The sequence below is a fragment of the Megalops cyprinoides genome, chromosome 11 (genome assembly GCF_013368585.1).
Source record: "Megalops cyprinoides isolate fMegCyp1 chromosome 11, fMegCyp1.pri, whole genome shotgun sequence".
Classification (NCBI taxonomy): Eukaryota; Metazoa; Chordata; class Actinopteri; order Elopiformes; family Megalopidae; genus Megalops; species Megalops cyprinoides.
Window position 1 is genome coordinate 22,426,633 of NC_050593.1, and position 21,047 is coordinate 22,447,679.

Below are 21,047 nucleotides of genomic sequence, written 5' to 3' on the forward strand. Positions count from 1 at the left end.
TAATAAGCAGGCCCAATGACTCCCACGAGATGGCTGCCCAAATCGTAATGGATCCACCACCATGTTTAACCATTGCAAGCAGGCAATGTTGGTGGAAGCCTTCCTTTGGCTATCTCCAAACATAAACCCACCCAGTTGTAGGAAAAAGAGTAAAAGATGACTCATCGGACCATTTTACTGTCTTCCACTGCTCAGAAGTCCAGGTTTTGTGCTCATTGCACCAGGATATGTGTTGTTGTACAGTTGCAAGCTGTTTGCGAATGGCAGCCCTACCATAAATATCAGCTTTGTGAAGCTCATGAAGTACAGTTATTTATTAGACTGGGAGGAGATGCAGATTCAGTTCTGTGGTCATTTTGGATGCCGTTGTTTTGTGGTTTTTATCAGCGATCCTGTTAAGTGTCCATCCATCTCTGGTGGTAAGCTTCAAATTGCAACCAGTGTTCCTCTTTCCTGATGCAACTTTTCCTTATTTGTCGTATGCCATCATAATTTTGACACCATTCCCCTTGACACATTAAATAATTTTGCTGCTTCTATGGCTGACACACCTGCAACTGCAATTCACGAACCAACTATCTGACATCCTTCAAAATCTGATCTTTCAAAAACTCCTATAACTATTTAGTAGACATTAATGTGAAACACGTGTAGATTCCTTTTTAACTGCAATTTAGTTACTTCTTTTTTATTTGGTCTTTCCATCATTTTATCTACCCCTGTAGAAATGTTTTGACTAGTCTTGCATTTCTTGCTGATTGGAGGATTCAGGACTACTTCTTCAAGAGTAGGCACTGTATTACAATATCAAGGGCTTAAGGGCCTGCATCTCTGTAGGTCAGATTTCTAAATTCACTGACATTTGGAGTGACTGTTATACACATCGTATTCAATATCTCACCACTTGACTGTGCATTGGACCAACTAATCTGAGTGAGTTTGTTTGTCTGTGCTGGCAGGTGTGTGCAGCTAGGTGCCTATTGTGTGTGTGTGTGTGTGTGTGTGTGTGTGTGTGTGTGTGTGTATGTGTGTGTGTGTGTGTGTGTGTGTGTGCGTGTGTGTGTGTGTTTGCATGTTGTGTGGTGTGTGTATACACACTCATGTGTATGTGTGTGCCTGTCTTAATGTTTAAATGTGATTGGTAGTGCAGGCATCTCTCAGTGAGTTGGAGGTAGAGAGGGAAAGGATTAAATTACCAGTATAGACGGTGCCAGCTCAGAGGTCAGGGTTTGAACAGCAGACACCACAGAGACAGGACTTCCAGTAAAAAGAGCTGTTTTGTTATCAGGGAGTATTCAGAGAGACCTTAATGAGGACAGGAGTATACTGTCTCACTTTACCCTGCATGTGGGTGTTGAACCTTTCCCCACTTGGCCTCCTCCCATTCTCCATAAATAAGTCTGAATCGTCAAGAAGCCTTGTGGAAGAAAAGTAGGGGGAAGTCTTTTCCACATCTGTTTGTCTCAAATCTTAAAGGGCATCTAAGTTTATTTTCTGAAACTCATTAACCCAGGGAAATTGTTTGGCTAAATGTGACAGTGAGACTTCATGAACCCCATAGTTGGTGAAACTACCATGCATGATCCATCGTGTCATTCATTGTCTTTTTGACCATGCAGTAACACTGTTGCTGTCATAGATTATATTTATTACATGAAAGCAGCATCAATCATGCATGAAGCCTTCTCTGTCACCTACTGTAGCTAATTTGTGTTTAGTAAATCCAACTAAATGCAGTATTAGAGTTTTAAAATACTTACTGACATATTTAACTTAAATAGAATTTAAAATTAATTTTAAAACCATGCTAAATATTAACATCATATGTTTTTCATGGTTTTTAGAGAACAAAAATAAGTGCTCTTAAGGCAAGCATTTTCAAAACAACTCTTATAAATCAGTTAGATCATTTCATGATGTAAAAGAATCCACAATAATTAATATACCTCTCTGTTCTGGGAAGAAATATCTAACTACTGAGATCTGTAGCTCCCTGCTGGTCATGTGACACATGCCACAGCACTTCAGAGAAACATCCGAGGGCTATTTTAAATTATAAATAAAAGCTACTACTTGCACTTAAATGCCATATTAGCTGTGAGGAAATGTGTTGTAATCCCAGGAGTGAGATTAACTAATTGAGTTTTGGGCTAATTAAGTCTGAATCATCCACCCTGTTTGTGCCCACAACGCACCTCTTCTGACAAAACACGTCGCGCCGTTCGAAGACACTTGGCTTCCAGTGGGATGAGCGCTCCATCTTTGTGACTCAGTCGGGTATTCCTTCTGTGACTCCGTTCAACCACAACATTTCCTGTTTTTACATTATTTTCAATTTGTTTTTCCTCTGCTCATCACTGACATTGTCTGGAGCTAAACCGAGATAGTATAGGGCCCCCTTAGGAATTCCTTTTTCTCTTTGACAGTGTAAACAGTGTGCGCTATAACAAAACAAGGCACAGTAGAATATAAATAATACTGTAGATTAGTTTATTCCAACCATTATTTAGCAGTCAATCATGAGTGAATTAACTTTACAAGCTCTGCAAAAGGAAATGGAGCATGATGATTGATAGATGCTGTTCCATTCCAGTGTTATGACATGAAAGAAATGGACCAGGTCTCAATAAGCAGCAAAGCTAATGTGGATGGCCAGAGAGGTCAGTGACAAGGACGGGAACAAGATTGTTCTCTCAACAGAAGTGTGCCGTTTTAAAACTATAAGCAAGTGGCAAACATTTTTGTTGGCTTGTACATGAAGTGTTCCAAGTGTAATACAATGACAGTAATAGAGAAGAAGTGAGGGTGGGGCAGGCCCAGGGAGGAGGGGTCCAAGGAAACACAATGTTATGTGGGCTTTAGAGCTGCTGTATGGATGAGAAGACGATTCAGACCATACATTACATATATTAACAGAAACATTTTCAGGTTGAGTTACTGCCAGCCAACAAGAGTAAAGGAATACAGTCCAGGCGTACTGAGGGGTGTAGAGCAATGGAGCCATTGGCTATACATGTCAAGGAAAGAGAAGGAGGGCACGAAACCATGATGGGTTGCACCAGTTTGAGTAGTGCTGTCCATGGTGCTGATCTAATCCTGGCCTAGCTGGGGGTCGGCGAAGTTGTTGTTGTGCAAAACATGCAGCCTCAGTGTCCTGATGTATTCATAACTTTTACCACTTGCATTCCTTTTATTTACGATACAGTATTCCCATATTCAGGGTGACTCCTGAAAGCATTAGAGAATTTGTAAGAAGTTAAAACATTGACTGAGTCCTGGTTTTGTATATTTATGACAATGGAAATCTGATGACAGACTGACTGTTTTGTGCAATTTTACTCCAGTAAAGAATAAGAGAGATATTACTGAATCAATTATGACAGATATCTAAAGATGTACTCTTCCAGCTGACAATTCACTTTAATGACTGTCAGGTTGGATCACAGCATTTATGTCCGCAATTCTATGGATTCATTGTCAGATGGCTCTCTTATTTGAGCTTGTATGATGAAAACTGATAAAACTGGACAGAAACTGCTCATTCACTGTAGATCTCTACATGACACTGCTCCATAATGTGATTTTGTTTATGACCTCATTGAGTTCATTGAAACACGGTCATCTATAATTATGCATTTGTCCTCTGTAGATCATACTTGGAAGTTTTGCTTCATTCATCTTCATTTATTTACATATCCTACCAACTATTGCATTCTTAGGGCCACTGTGAGCAGAGGTAAGCATTTCAAAGAAGACAAATATCCATTGGCAGCAGTGTCATCTTGATTAAGTATTGACATATAACATATAAAGTGTCTTCTTGGGTTGATAATGCTTTCCTAAGGAAATGGAAAACCTATTGAGAACCTATGAATCTCATATAGATCATAGATTATAATCATTAAATATTCAAGGTCTTCATCATGACTATTTTTAAGGAGAGGTTGACTAATATGCAATTGTTATTCTATAATACATTGAATTACTGAACTTTAAACCAATTTGATAAAGGCCAAAAATACTGACTTTTAGTGACCACTCTGACCACTCTACTTTGTCAGTCTTAGTCCTAGTATCAGATGCATAACATGCTTACTTATTGTTTATTCCTTGTTTAGAAGAGAATGACATTACAGGAAAAAGGTTTAATACCGACATTTTCACTGTGAAGGAAAGAAAATACTGTTTTGTGTGGATGTGGTTGTCAAGTTGTCATGAAGGTAGAGCCATCAGCCAAAGTCCAATTAATTGAGAAAGGTATGAAGAGGATTAGACTACTTTCTGAGTCCTTAAACTATCGATCATGGAAATGAGGAGGGAGTCTTTGTGTTGGGGCTGAGACAAAAACAACACAGTCTACTTGCCACCCATAAACATAGCTGGCACAGCTTAGTCAGCAAAGGAAGAATGCGTGAGCGTGGACTGCTAAGCAACCTTAATGTGCATAACAAAGCTCACAGCTGCTTCATAAATCTGCTCTCCAGGCCATTTCCTCCTAACCACAAACTCACATAAAAAACCAGGCACCCTGAGCTTGCTTATGTCAAAAAACGAATGCTTCTGATATTTGCTGAAGAGAACGCCCATTTTTTTAAAGAAATTACCTCACTTTATCTGAACTCATTTACTCTGTTGAAATATTAACGGCACTTGAAATAATACCAAAAAAGTATTATAGTACTATGGGACATATGATGTCAAATGTATGAGTTTTAAAATAATTCCACCGGTGATAACATTTTAGACACTGTTGCACTTGTATTGCACTAGATTTTTCTTGCGGATGAGTGGGTTGTTTTTGCATGATTTCTTGCTGTCATATGTAATTACATTGTGGAGGGCAGTTCCTATTGTAATAAGTACTAAAAGGCATAATTATTGAGCTTAAGTCTAACTCTCTTGGTTGCAAGCATTTGAAATAGTATGATGTCAAGATGAAACACTACTGTTTTCAGTTCATGAATTCACATCCATGTGTACGCATCCATGTACACATCCTTAGTCTGAAAAAAAAAATACTTCAGCTGTGAAATTTTCTGCACATACTCTAAAATGAAACTCAGGGAAAGTTTAGCCATACCAAGCATGCACAAGTCAATGGGCTTTACACAGCATATTTACAAATGTCTACTACATTCAACAGTTTCCCTGGGTTTTATGATTTCAGAGAATAATGCAGAATAATCCTGTCCTGTCTATCCATGTCCTGATTTTTTTTAATCTGTAACATGAACATTAAACACAAATATGAAAGTCTAACCCCTGCAGCACGGTTTAGACACTGTCACTATCAACTGAATTCTGTCATTCTTGTAAAACCTGTAGTCTATCAAGTTGTGCATTAGAGTAATGAGGACCCACAACTGATACAGAATAGCAGCCCCAACACTGTTGCCTCCCACACTCTTACAATAAGGAAAATTCTTTTCTGTGGTCAGCAGATAAAGTAATTTGTTTCACAGCGCTTAACAGTTTTTTTTTATTATTTCAGAACGATATCCTCGCGTGTAAAGGCTTTAGTTCAGGTAATTGTGTTTCATTGCTAAGGCACTTTGTATTCCTACATATGAGAGCAATAAAATGTACCAATGGAATTTGCAGTTCTGCTAAAATGGTCTTTTTATACACTACTGCATACAGTCAGTATATAGAAGCAGTTCTTACACAATGCATTCTTGGCAGAGTTTCAGCACAGTACAATATAATGACTTCTCCTGCATGCCAAGAACTGCAGAATCTTGCCTCTCCAAGAGAATAAACAGCACATAATAGTATGTTGTTATATGTATTTTTCCAATGAAACTGACTTTGTGAGAAATACACAAAATATATGGGTGCTGCAAACAAAATGATCATTTGCCAAACTAAACTAACCAAAGTTGAGAAATCCTTTCAAAAGGCATTGTTTCGCTTGATACAGTCTATGATAAACCTACTTTTTGCCTCTCCTGCACCACCATTATTATTAGTGACACCACTTATATCTGTTAAACCTTTCAATGCAATTGGCCAGCTGTACACAGCTGTAAACAGCAGGAATATCTCCTAGAAAGATATGTCACTGAACTGTTTCTTTCCAAGAAAGATATGTCACTGACAGTTTGTCACCTAAACCAGTTTGTAAGCAGGAGTTAGTTCCCTGTTCTGCATGTGTCCAAATTTGTTTCTCACAGACCACAGTGCTTAGAAATGAGAATTTTGAGCAACGTTTAAAAGCCATGTGAAGTGTGTTTAGGTCTGCATGTGAAAAGGAACCATTCTAAAACTATGAGTTGCACAAAAAAGAAGAAAACACAATAGGCCAATGTGAGACACTGGTCATGGCAGGCTTTCCAGAATCACTTTCAGTTTGGTTGAGTTGACATCTGCTGAGTGGTTTGGTCAAAAGTTCCATGCACTCACTACACCCTCATAATAAATTCTCTTCAGGTTCAATCTGTTTGTGTTCAATCTCTGAGACACCCTGTGGTCTGTGTATCTGTACCAAGTTACAGCCAATGCAATGATCAGAGCCACTGGCGGGTGGAAACAATATGTAACACTCATCTCTTGCCAATGCAAGCCTGATTCAATCAAATCCAAACAACCAAACAATAATGAGAAAATCCATGTTTTCACTGTGGAGGGGAAAAAACTATTCTTGGAGAATTTCCAAACATCATTTTATGGTTCTTCACATTCTGGTTTCATATTGTTTTCAATTTTCTCATGTTCCACAGGAAGTTATTTTCACTCCTTTAGTCTTTACTAACTACTATAATAACTCTTTTCATCATGCTGATAGTCTACAATTGCCACACATACTCTCTCTCTATCCCTCTCTCTTTCACACACACACACACACACACACACACACACACCACACACAAAACAGTATGAGCTCAGCTCACTGCAAGGCAAAATGAAATTTGAGATTTCAGCACATTCACAACCAGACCCAAGATCCACAGTACACATATAGGGATTGATACTTTCCTGACTGTGCCTCTTGTTTTGAGTATCGGGTCACCATATTGTCTTAATTTCTGTATGATTCAGGAAGAGTGAGTTCCACACGATGACTGATATTCAATCCCTTCCCACCAAATGACAAAGTGTCTGCACACTGTCAACCCCCGCACAGCCAAACACATGTACTTCATTTTACTATCTGTACACATATTCAACAGAACAATGCCCCTTTTTCCCTACTTGTATTTTATGATTACTAATATTTTTATTTATTTCCCCACATAAACACACTGAGTTTGTGAATTCACATAATTAAAACACAAGGGGTTAAGGCATTCGCTTTGAGTGCAAACTGAGCCAACACTGACCGGGAGCCCACAGCAGCACAACAAACTGGCTTCGCTCCATGAGGATAGGGTTGGATATGTCAGCAAGGGTTCCTCTTCTGGTGGCTCTCAGACACTCTTGACTGTTTAGACACTGGGCAATATCACTGAAGCCACACCTACCCTACAACTGGCACTTAGCTCGCTGTAGCGTGCCAGCTGATTTGCAGGGTGAAGCGTTGTCTCTTTAGTACGCTCCTGCATGACTGCAATGGATGGTGTTGTTGTGAGATGACAACGTTAAATTGGTGATTCCAAAGGCAATTGGAGGAAAAAGACAAAACAGAAGGTATTTAGAAAAGTACTTACTTTATTATTTTAAATGATATAAATAACAAGTACAAAAACACATAATGTATTTGTTTGAGAATAGTTCTTAAAAAAAAAAAAAAAACTTCCCCAATTAACATCATTTTCTGCTTTAGCTAGGCATTTGCACACAGAATTGTCAATGTTGAAATACACAAATGCAGCCATTTCTTTTCAAAGAAACGTATCTGTTTCAATGGTAAAGGAGCACCTTGTGTATTGCTAAAAGCGCATCTACAACTACACCTGGGTGCAGCCTCTCTCTAAAAATGAAGAAACAACAGAATGCAGACATAAAATAAACATTCATGCTTCAATGTGAATGAACTGTCAATGAGTTATGATTTTATACCAAATAAATAAATTCATTTAGTGCATTTTCTCATTTTCCTTCCATTCAAGGAAAAGGAGAAAGGAACTTGTTTTCTTTAAATTAAAAAAAGGTGCACCAAACTCAGTTTGGTTCCACCACAACCTTACATCAAGATTGTTAGTTCTTACAATGACAGACAGACAGTCCAGCTATCTTAAGTTTCTTTTTTCTTTAAAACTTGCACATGTATTTTGCTTTTCATACAAAGCGTAGTATTTACAGAACCCATTTAGGAAAGAGCAACAGAAGTAAATTAATATGCTAGGGGTGGGGGTCAGGGGGTGCAGTCTGTGACCTAACCTCTGTTTAATCAAAAAACACAGAGCACGGAGTACAGAGCCCAGGATGCAGTCTGAGGTAGGCAACCAAATCCTGTACCACAGGGGTGCCCCTCACACTTCCCAGAGGGCCACAGTGCTGAAGTCTTCCTGTTTCAGACAGTACGCTTTTGATTGAATCGATACGATAATCTAATAAGCGATATAATACTCAGACTACATAATAATACATCAAAATATTCTTTCAGCTACACTTTTACACAATTTAATCTTTGTGTATTTTTTTATCATGTAGCAAACAGTTCCGTAAAGGTCAAGGACCAGAAAACATGGTAGACTGCATCCCTTCCGGAACAGTGTGACCCCTGTTTTACCTGAACCTCAAAGACCACAATCATGCGCTTTTTTTTAAGCATCATGCCTATTTCTTTGGAACAATTTACACTTCACAATAATCTCTTTCTCTGCTTGTAAAGATACACTAACCACTGAGGTCACAAATCCCTCCTCTCCTCAAAAGCTGTGGCCTTCAGAAAGTAGACCCCAAGCCCATTAACCTAACAGAATCCAAGGTATACAGTAGATAACATGGATGAATTGTCAAAAACTTTGGGTACACATAACTAAAAATGTAGGCAGATTTTCCTGCAATTTCACAAGCATAGGCTCTTAAACTAATGGATTGAAGAACACTTTCACCTCATACAGAACCTGGAAGTCCTGAACCGAAGCAGGTCAAAGTGCCCATGCCACAAAATCTCCACAGCACTCGAGAAATGGAGGTTGGGAATATGGCTGGAAGTGGTGGCCGAGTCAGTGCTTTGGCAGGGATTCCTGATGGCTGTAAGGCCAACCAGGCTATGGAGAGCAGTCAATTCTGAATTATGTTTGACCATGAGGATATTTCTAAAGCCCCCTCCAGACAGCAAGCTTTAACACTTGTGTTGCCTCACCATACAATTCCTTGCACCCTAAAGACACCAAGGGCAAGGGTGATGAGCTAAAATGATAATCTTGATTCAATTTACGATAACACATTCATACTTATTTAAACCACATTTAGCACATTTAACCCTCTGTACTTCTTTACATGGTTCTGTTGGGGATTTGTAGCTCTTAATTCTTGTGGGATCAATGAAACGGATTCATTCAGTGTTTGGGTGTGTGTTTGTCAGTGTTTGGAAGTGCTAAACAAACAGCACAATTATATGACAATGTTGAATGAGCTGACCCTTACAGCACTGCTTTTGACATACCATACAAAGAGAAAGGGAAAAGTCACTGTATGGCAGTCTACATTCAGATGCAGAGAGCAATCTTTTTCTTTAACCAAAAAGCATTTTTTTAAAATTATGCTAGATTGTCTAAACTTTAAAAACACACAAAACAACAATAGAAAAAAAGCTGACTAAAAGACGTTGCATAAAATGAGTAATTAAAGATAGAAAATATATGCTGGGTGTTTTAAAAGTGCTCTCTCTTGAATTACATACATGGCACCGTGACAATCCTAGAAAAATTTAACACATTTTATATTGCTCCTCACAACCTCAGTACAATTAGAGGTTATTTAACATTTTACTAGGCAAGATACACTCATAAAAATTGTACTGGGTTTACAGAATTTCAATATCAGATGACCAGGCTTTTGAATTAATTTAAAACCTAAGTATGAAAACTAAAAACATTCTTCTTTAAACGGATGTTGTTAAGTATGCTGATGAAGTCATAAAATGATGAACATCAATGTCACCATTTCTAACAAAATGAAAATTAGAATAAAACAGTCAGTACTCTTGCAAATAAGTACTCAGTGGTTCTTGATCATTAAAAAAATGTTCATAGGGCAGACTTGTATGCACACAAAGTTCAGTAGCAGAAAAAAACAAGGTTCAGTTGCTTATCTTGAAAGCACCAAAGTAACTCCCTTCTGCCTCTGGGTCCAGCATCCACAAGTGTGACACGCTGACATACAGCCCATCCCCCTCTTTCAGTCGGAAGAGCCTGCCTTGCTGCTCACAGTACATGTTATAGTCCTCGCTCTTCCAGCGTTTAGTGCTCCCACTCTTCATGAGAACCTTGGGTGTGGTCGTCGGCTGGGTGTATTTCTCGTGGTAGACATACTGAAACAGCTGTGCGTTGCCGTCCTTCAGGTAATCGGACAAGGAGCCCGGCTCCACGTCGTAGAGCCGGAAACAGGTCTTTGCGTAAACGTAGTACAATCCCTCCTCCTGGACCAGGATGCGTCCGTCGTGGTATCGGATTTTTTCCAAGTGCGCCTGGGCTTCGTTCCACTGTATCATCATGGCCCGAACCTCTCCCTCTGAAAACACAACAGAGAGTCTGGCTCAGGCCCCACTTCCTTCCCACTGCACTGTCCTTATCGTTAGGTGAATTTAAGCAAGTGTTTCTTCAGTGACACTTTAAGCAGCAGTCAGCTGTCAGAGCACTAATCATAAAGTATTTAATTTATTAAATAAGTAATAAATCATGACTTGCATAGCTGAACTCCGTTGTTATCATTCCATTAAAATAAGAGGTTGGACCAGATAACTACTAACTTGCTTGTGGTTATGATGGATGTAGACCTCAGTCATGAAGATTTTTGGTAATCAAGTTTTATTGATACAACATAGATTCCTTTTTTAAAGTAATTTTGATTAGTAAAGTAATTTTAATCTGTTATATGTAGTGTTTTTGGTAGATCCTTTGATCCAGAATGAATGACAAGTTTTTATACCCACAAATTGAGCCAGAGAACTACAGACACAGTGAAGCACTTCACAGTAGAAAAGATTAGCACTGTCCAAGCTTTGAATAGAACCTGCATCTCCAACAGAATCCAGAACCATTCACCATTCAGCACTGCTTCCCCTGAGCCACCTACCCTGAGATGTATCCATCCTTACTACTCAACACATTACAGAAATGCTAGAAACACACAGCATCACTCCGGTGGAGGAACTTACTGGGGACATAGTCGATAGGTGCTTTGATGGGCAGATGGGCTGCTGGTATACCATCCCTCCGGTTTTTTGGACATCGTTCCCTTTTCCTTGAATCTCTGAGAGCGTCGGCAAGTACTGGCCCTGTCTCAGCTTCCTGTAGACACAGGTGGAGCAGGGATCATCAATTAATGACCGCTTCATACACAGTTCACAACAGTGGGATCAGTAGACAAAACTAATCAAATATCTAACCAGGCTTTTTCCATGATAATCTTTGCTTCTAAATATTCAGATGACAGCTACCCTTAGGGAGTAACAAGCCTGCGTATTCTATATTTACATACGGTTGAGTAAAATCCAATGTGTGTCATGGTTATTCACTCACAACTTGCATCTTATGTATCACAAGTTATCTAAAAATGACATAAGCCACCATTGTGCAGCTAAAATTAATTGAAGTATATGCCATTTTTACAGATCAACATGGTTTAACATATCTTAGGCTTGCTCAGATATGACTAATATATGTTAAAAATGAGATATGAGGAAAAAAGAATATTACCACATTAACTTCATTGACTAAGCTTTTTAAGATGTCTTGCTAGACATGGTCTTCATGTACGTGGACTTGTACTACATGCATTTAAACGGGGCAAGTGAACAACAAGGGAAGTGCATTTAGCACACCATAGTCCACTCATCTCTAACATATTCCACTTAATCCAGTACTTCTCCAGGACAGTGATGGCAGCAGTGTGGCAAATGAACACATACCAAATTAATATGTACCACAGATGCCAAAGAGTAATGCACAAGCCCTTTCATTTCATTATATGTTAAAAATAGTTTCTGATGGAACCTTGACAGTCTATTGTTCAAATGACCATAAAGAGATGCTTTGATGTGCAAACTGAACCTGAGGAAAAAATATTTTCTAGGACCAATTAATACTACTAATAATAATCGGTGATATTTATAATGACATTAATTATTCTAATATGACCATTTTGTATGGCAGCACAAACTGGCTAAGTTTAATTTCATTTGAAGTTGTGTTAATATGGTTGGAATAGTTACAATATATCTGGTGCCGTTAATTCCAACTTTCAAGATACCTTCCTCACATGGAAGCTAATCATTTTTCAAGCAGTCTGTTCTCACCAGACAGGGGACCTACATAGTTGATTCCATTTAAGTGTAATGAGTCCACCTTTCTCTGAGCATTTAATTAATTAAGTTATTTACTGTTATTTTAACTTTATGTCAGTAGGTGCTGATATGAATCAGTAAATGAACCCCTAAGAAAGCAGTTGGTTGCCCATACAAAGTACACAGTAAGCTGATGGCCTTGACGGTTTTAAGTTTTTGAAATGCATGGTACATTCAATGAAATACATTCCCTGGCTTCATTCTTTCAAAGATCTCTGAAATTATATATGCATAGTCGGACGTTCTCTAAATGGAGCAGCACACTAAAGAACAAGAGCTTTGAAAAGCAGTGATCTTTCTTCTTGTGAGCATGGGGGCAACACAGAGGCATATGGAAATTAGGTCATGATGACATGTAACATCGTTTGTAAGTCATGGGGATTCCCCAAAACTAGATTTAGTTGGAAAATGAAATATTGTCTTCATGACCCTTTTTCTGTGGTCTTTATCATAGCAAGCCTATGATAGATATACTTGAAGAGCGGAAAGAAAAAGCTGTAGAGTGTTGCCTGACACTTAAAACCAGTTTTACATTAAGTCAGTAATTAATTATTTAAAAATAAAACGCATGTCATAACTTACTTTTTCAGAAATTTCTTCCTTTTAGATAATCTGAGCTATGAATGAAATGTCACTGATAGCTACAGCTAAAGGATTAAAGAATTCAATCTACAGCATGTCATTCCAGGGCAAGTCAATAAGGACAGTGTACTCATATCTCATAATAACTAAGCATTTCAGGCAAGCCAAGTTAAGAAGGATACACAAACAATACACAAATGTTTTGGAAGTTCAGTCAAAGGTAATCTCTCCAAATTGCAGCAGCTCCTAGAACAGCAGATCCTAGATAAGATACTTAAACCTCAGTAGATCATAGTGTACAAAGCAGTGTGCTTCACAGATGTTATTATCCAGAGGTGACTTACACGGCTTATATTTCACATACTGTGCATTTCTACGGCTACTTATTTACTGAGGCAATTCAGGTTAAGAACCGTGCTGTCATTACCTTTCAACTGCTGCATCCCACCAGAGAGCTGAATATTCTGGTTGCGTGTCCAGTTCCTAATCATTTCCTATCAACTTACTGTATATTTAAACGAGAGATACAAACAGAATACAAACAAAGACAAACCAAAGAAAAAAAATAAAGACTCTTATAAACTCTTGTAAATATTCTTGGGGAAAACACTGTATACTTCTGGCAGTACTCAATTTTATCCCTTCCATGACCAATATTGTGGGTTCTATATTTATTTACAAAACAGGTGTAGGCATGCTTTTCGAAGGCAGTGCGTGTTTGGCAGTCTAGAATTAGCGTAGTCTGTCTCCCAAAAAGCAATCTGCAATGCAAACAATGCTGCAGAGAAAACACGAAATCAAAACCTCATACTGCTAGCTTTGTGGAGTCTATCTCTGATAGGTGGTCCAGTGCTGAACCACCTCATTGAGCTTGCCAGGAAAAGGGACTGAAATAGGTCAAGACAGCAGGGATCTATTCAAATTTTCCACAATGTGGGTGTATCAAGTGTAAGCAAGTGTTACTTATTTTTTTCTTTTTTTATTTTTCTTGCACAATATTGTGACTTTACTTGCAAACATTAATTAAATATTCTGGCCAAGAATCGAAGAAATATAACTTCCTCATAATATGAACTACCCAAAAGGGAAGACAAAGAGGTTTGTGGTCAGACTCGAGAGAATACTCATTTATCTGTCATTACAGTGGCCTAAACATAGAGGTTCAGTCTATGAATATTTTACTTTCTCTGAATATAATATAATCTTAGTTAGCAGGAAACCAGAAGGAAGATTAGGAGAGTGCTTATATTCCTATCAGCTGACTCTGAAGTAAGACAGTGATATCAGTACCCTGCAGACTGAAGCCTCAATACCTTGAAACAAAACAAGACTTTGATCAGTCCTCCTGGAAAGAGACTCTGATCATTTGGGGCCTGTACATCAAACAGGCTTGGGATTGAACCCCTATCAGATCATACCAGTTGCATTTTGTCCCGATGCTCAACAGTTCTGAGAGTACAGGCAGAGCTGACACAACACATAAAGAGGGCAGACAAGGTTAAACAAGCACCGCTCAAATCATAGAGAACTATAATAAGTACAACATCAGGTTCTTGTTATTCATTTTTTACCACACTCAATTCAACATTTTCCAAAATAGAAGGCAAAGCCAAGTTCACTGCAGCTTAATTCATTTGTAAGACACTCTGCAAAAGGTACGACCACGGTTAGCATTCATTAAGGCAACATTACACCCATCAAACGATGACCCTAAACATTCATATTTGCAGCGATTTTAATAATTGAAAACAGGTTTTTTTTTTTTTCCATTACGCCATCAATGTGGTGTAAATCCAACCCAAAGAACCCCACACCCAGCAGTAAGGATTCATACTATATCCAGAGCACTGGTCTATATCTGGAACTTGAATCCTGAAACCTGATTCCTTCTCTTAGTTTGAATGACAAATACTGGAGGCCATGTGCACGGCGGTAATCTCCATCAGATACATTACTCCGATACTGCTATGGTTTACTGCTGCAGGCATTCTCAATGCAACTCATAAGGAAGTGCTGTAACCTCAACAAGTGCAGATTCCGATAAAGCAGCTTTAACAATTCTGGTATACATGTGCGCTCACTGCACACAAGTCTGGAAAGAATGGCGATACCACCTCTAAGAGTCAAGATACCATTTAAGCTACTCTCCCCCTAAGAGACTCATGTTGCAAGCTACAGTAGGTCATGTGGTATACCATGGTATACATTTGTCATTCATTTGACCGATCGTCTTATGCAGAGCCATTTTACAAAGCCATCATGCAATTTACATTATGTGCACATCACATGAGCAACAAGAACAGGGCATAGGGCAGAACAGGATTTTAACTTGAATGGATACATTTATGTTCTATTGTGCTATAAGTCATTCTGGATAAGAGCATCTGTAAAGTGCATGTAATGTAATGTAGCAGTAAGTAACACACTAATAAGCATCAAACTGAAATAGTGTTAGGCATATAGGCATACATTAGGAAGTGCTTTTAGCCTACACAAAGTACCTAACCATGATATATTAGGGCAACATACCTAAATGTTAAATTTATGTTAGGGTTTGGGGTGATATGACACCTTGAGCTAAGTGAAAGACATGTATATAGGATTCATCTCTGCTGTTAATCCCATCAGTTACATTGTCAGGAGCAGCTTTGGGGTTGACCCTTTCTAAGCAATACCTGACCACAACGGTAACTGAATCTGAAGCAGATGTGGCATGTAGAATGCATTTTACAGCAAATGAAAGAAACCATAGAACTGTATCCCACAAGCACATGAATCTAATAATACAAGTTTACTTTGTCTTCACGACAGCTCTCATTGAATCCCAAGCTCCAGAAAAAAATGAAACAAGGCACTGCAACAACACAGAAACAGGTCCAGCAGAGTCCCAAAAGAAAATAGTGCAAGCTGAAGAAGAAGAAAGAATCCAAAATCATCAGGAAGATATCCTGAGAAAGGGATCTGCCACTGTCCATTTACTGTGACTCATCATTTTCAGTTCAGTTCAAACAAAATGAGGAACCTGCATTTCAGAATTGTTTCATATTTGTTGATGGAAAACGTCACACTTCAAGGTCTTAATTGAAACATCCAGCATCAAGAGAAATAATGACATAATACACCTCATCACTGACTTTTAGCTATTACATACAGTCTGAATAACTGACAAGTAGTGCACCACTCCACAAACACAACTGTGTTGTGTTTGTATTTCACTGCTGTGCTGCATTGTGATATACCAGATGTGCATCCCCTGGACTGCACAAACACAAAACACAAGATATGTGTAGGTATAATGACTACAAGTAAACTACAAGTAAGGCATATTACAATATTATATGTGTTTTATTATACACACTACATTATTTAGACTGGTCCATCTTATTTCAGATAATCAAGCGGAACTTTTTATTGGCTTTATTGTTGCAATAATTTGGATTAAAAAAGTGAAAACAGAACAGACAGAAGGTGAGCGCTATGCACCATATAACTGGGTAATGATGTTTTCTTTTTGCAGCAAAGAATCCCTTATACTGATCCACAGGAAGTCCAAAATTGGTATTGAATGATTCATTTGTAATTAGGGGAAGGGTCAATATTGCATTTCATTCCATTCTAAATTACAGCACTGTACGTACTGTACTGATTGTACTGTACTGTACATATGGATAAAACGGGCATGAAAGAACCGTGGTAAAAAGTAACCTGACGGTGAAATGTAGTGGGGCAGTTTTCTCTGACCCTAGACCATCTTTGCAGCCTGACTGTATCAGGAGGTCAAGTGGACTGTGACGATAAGGGTCAGTTAGAAGCCAAAATATGTAACAAAACCTTGACAACATGGCCCTTATGTGCTCATTGTACAAAACACAGCCCTTTAGTAACAGATATACTGGCTCTTTTAGTCATTAAACGTGTGGAATGTCCTCTGCACCTAGTGCCAGAGTTTTTACATTTTTAGATCTGAGGCCAATGTGTGTTTCTCCAAACTCACTCACTGCCTGGTTTGATTTGCAAGTGCTCAGAAGAGTAACTCACCTCCAGTGGCTTCTGCTGGTACAAGGAAAAGTCTACCTAGAAAAATAAAATGAAGAGAACTGTAATTAATCCAGCATATCTCTCTCAGAAAATCCACAATGGACTGTAACATTTTAATGCAACATGGTACATGCATTCACACTTTATTTTAGAGTTCCCTATTTATCTGGTATTTACCATGTGCTTAGTAATAGCTTATTGCGATCCATTGCTTAGCAAAACTTGCAATAATTATTTTAAGAAATCCTGATGAAACTGATGACTAATTTCTTAACATCACAGGCACTAACATATCTATCAGGAAATTACTTGATAAGAATTGGTGCCTATCTCAAGTGCTTCCTGTGAAACCAAAGAGTAAAAATATCGCACTTCGCCATTAACCAGTCAATTTGGACTGTTACCAAGTTGCGTAAAAATCAAACACTACCACACATGAAGTATGAGCTAAATAACTAATTTGGCTATTTTAATAAAGGCATTGTCCCAATGTATCTATGATTACAGCAAGTCCCTTCAGCAAAGTATAGTATGGATTATGGCATGCCATTCACTTTCAGAGCTGTCGCTACGCTTTAGCGTTTATCACAAAAACACAGCATTCATGAAGCCTGTTTCAGGATGTGTCTCTCATTAGTCCAGGCAGTTCGTTAGTCAGTCAATGTACATAGCCCAAGGCTTGTAGTGCAGTGGATATTTGCACATTTTACACCTTTCTTGTAAAAGTGCAAACCCATAACCAACTGACAGTACTGAACCGCCTGTCTGACTCTAGAAGCACCTAAACTGCTGAATGTGGGCTTTTCTGAGTACTACTTGTTAGTCCTCATCAATACTAGACGTGACACTGCGTAACAGACATAGGCTTTTCCTGTTCCCAGCAGCCGAAAGACTTTCAGTAAAGTAGTTACTGAGCTGTCATCAGAAAGGGTATTATTCAAAGTGCAATATCATTTTGGATTTGTCCCCGTTTTTCCTTTCAAATCTAATTCTCTGCAATCAGGCAGAGCCGCTGAATATGACATGTCTGGTGTAGGGATGTAAAAATGAGGTCCGAGACCTCGGATGTTTTTTTCCCCCCTTCAATGGCCGTTTCCGAAGACGATCTCAATCCCATGCCAAACACAACTGAAATGTACTCGCTCTCTTTTTTTGCGTCTGCAGCCCCGGCTGCAATCCAGGACTTAACAAGCTCACGACGCACACTGCTCTGTTTATGCCAAAGCCTCACTAAACAAAATGGTATTATTTTCTGCGTTCCAACTCAAATGAGGAAAGCTGGAGTTGGTTACATGCCTATACTGCTATCAAATGTTGCAAAACAACAGCACCGTTTATGTTTTGTGTTGATTGTCCCAGAACTGGAACCACCAGCTGCTAAACTTGACGATAACACCATCTTAATACATTTGTGTCAGAGGATGCAGAACTTAATTAGAATGTGGAATGATGATGGCTAATCGTTCCATCAAAAACACCACTTTTAAACCTTTTTCACCACTTTTTTTATCAAAAAAAAAAAAAAAACGCTTTGAGAAACAATGCTGGATAACGCGCATCTCTGCCTGGATAAAAACAAATAAGTTCTTAAAAGGCACATGTGGTAGTGATATGTTAAATATTCCGGAAAGTAGTTGGTTGAACATACCCAGCATGTATAAATTAAACTGTGTGTATACCATTGTCTTTGTGTGTGCTTCCTATGTCGAACTAAACATTTACTCTCGCATTTATTTTCAGTAACCTACCGAGTAATTTAAAACTCCAATTAGTGCTACAGGCTAAATGAGATGGTTACTTTTATTCACAGACAATTCTGTGCGACCCCTAAAGCGCACGATGTGTTAATTAGGCTGGACCCCGAAGTAGCTGGGAAAGCGCTTCAGGGTCCAAACCTGTGGATCCCACACGAAACGCTACCTCTATCGTTGTGTACAGCAAGTGTGAGAGAAACTGTACTATTTACCACTGTGTGAGACTTATCTTTGAAACACTATAAATAATATCTCTAAATAAAGTAGCTTACTCTGTAGAACTCAGACAGTGTTTTTAATGTGTGTGTGTGTGTGTGTGTGTGTGTGTGTGTGTGTTTAAAAGTGTATTTGTGTACTCTTTCCTGTTTCAGATTTCAGGTTTTTACAGATTGTCTTCCAAAATAGCTAGTATATCTTCAAATTATTCCGTAGCGAGCATGTTCTACAACACTGATTTCAGCTGGCAAGAAATGCGACGCATGGAACCAAAGAGCTTAATGCTGCCAGCAAATTCCATCGAATCTGAATACAGTAAATATCACAATGTAAATATTATCGAAGAACAAGTCCCACGACATTGAACTGAGTTGCACCTTTCCAGCCAAATGCCGGTTCCTCGTGGTTTGTTGTAATGGACATGGACATGGTAATACTGAAACACAAGACCAAGCTATTCATTTTTGAGTGACTTCAGTGAACTCTTGCTGTGGCCGATCAGAGCAAAAAAGAAAAAGAAAAGAAAAAACGAAAACACGCAGCTAACAAAAGCAGACATTTGCGGTCCCCACACTGATGCGATCTGAATTTCGAGGAAATTTTGTGAAAGCACCCTCTATAGTTTAACTATAGAGTGCAAAAAAGTTAAACATAGTATCTTATAACTTTCGAAACGAAAGGGATTTTGACAACGCCGTGCATAGCGTAAACAAATAATTTTTAAAAGAATCGACTGGTGTGGTGTCTTCCATTTCAGTAACAATACGTAACCATGAAAATGAGCCAAAGACAGTTTTTATCGTTAAGCATATGCACGCCGAATGAAGAATAGATAGAAACACAAACTACTGTGAAAACAACACAAAATACTACTGTAACATGTTAAACTGCGTCGCACGAAGCCATTGACATTTTCAAATTATGCATATGAAGCGTAAACTTCTCCTACCTCGTTTAGGTAACCAGTTAAGTGTAACAAGATTGCTACACTCGATGCAATCTGAAGCAATCCCATTACAACGAGCGTTCCAAAAACAAGAGGTCTGCAAGTCGGTTCCGCGCTCTGGCCGGAGTGGAAACGCGCTTGACCGTTCTCCATGTCGCCAGGGTTCCGCAGGTAAACACGATAATCATTAGCTGCCATGAGCGATCGCGTATAATATTCTTCTTAGTGGGAGCAAGCAACTGACGGCCAAGGCTTCATACTAAAAACAGTGGGTGGGCAGTGTAGTTAGCTTCCTTTCCAGAGTGAGAGAGCCAATCAGATTATAGTTATCTCAATCACTCTCCATGTGTAGGGCCACAGGAGACAACAATTTAAGTTAAACTGACGATGAGCATGAAATTATGCGAAGAACTACTGTCAAAAAAGTGAGGTCACATACACACACACACACACACACGATATGATGTGATAGAATGACAGATTGCTATTATATGAGCAATTTCCCGAGCTACACGGTTCCATCAGCAGTTTTGTTTGAAAGCCAATATTAAATCACTGTGCAAGTCTACTGATATATGCAGTTTGGTGGATGTGGGAGGTCATTAGCGTGCACAAAGGTTTAAGACACCCTGATCTATGTCTATTGCTGTCTGTTGTTTCTTTCTTTTTGCGATAGATCTAGATTTGGAAATGTACTGCATGGGAGAGTTTTCAGGATGAATTTTTGTTTGACATATCATTACTAGTAGTTTTCCTTGACATACCTGACACATAGCAGATGTTAGTAATCAACTGTGTCACTAGCTCTGGAATACACAAAGGGACATAAATCCTATTGATGTCTTAATTTCTGCTATTCATGTGATGTAAATCTTATATGATGCAATAATAGCCATGACCTGCGCTGTCACTGAAAAGCTGATGCCAAGTAAAAGCTAAACAACATGGCCTTTTCACCTTTCTTGGTTTGACAGCCAGACATTAAGTTGAACAAAGCATTTCTCAGGTGTGTGGTAAGTGTCTCATATTAGTATCAAGTGCATCAGCACCTTGGGGG

At 38.7% G+C, this 21,047-nt stretch overlaps 1 protein-coding gene across 1 annotated transcript; it reads right to left on the bottom strand.

The window, feature by feature from the left end:
- Positions 1 to 10,189: 10,189 nt before the first annotated feature.
- Positions 10,190 to 20,234, bottom strand: tnfsf11 (TNF superfamily member 11). Its single transcript, XM_036539917.1, has 4 exons — positions 19,994 to 20,234; positions 17,075 to 17,110; positions 11,267 to 11,399; positions 10,190 to 10,620 (listed from the first exon to the last, which is right to left on the bottom strand). The coding sequence occupies exons 1-4, from the start codon at positions 20,186 to 20,188 to the stop codon at positions 10,190 to 10,192; spliced, it is 795 nt and encodes a 264-aa protein (XP_036395810.1). The 5' UTR covers positions 20,189 to 20,234.
- Between the last annotated feature and the right edge of the window lie 813 nt (positions 20,235 to 21,047).

What these genes read in the sequence shown, in the direction of transcription:
- tnfsf11 (XM_036539917.1), bottom strand. Translation starts at nt 20,188, where the DNA reads ATGGCAGCTAATGATTATCGTGTTTACCTGCGGAACCCTGGCGACATG. An exon ending in ACCAGCAGAAGCCACTGGAG is followed by an intron (nt 11,400 to 17,074) that starts GTGAGTTACTCT and finishes CTGTGTCTACAG; the next exon opens with GAAGCTGAGACAGGGCCAGT. An exon ending in ACCTATCGACTATGTCCCCA is followed by an intron (nt 10,621 to 11,266) that starts GTAAGTTCCTCC and finishes TTGTGTTTTCAG; the next exon opens with AGGGAGAGGTTCGGGCCATG.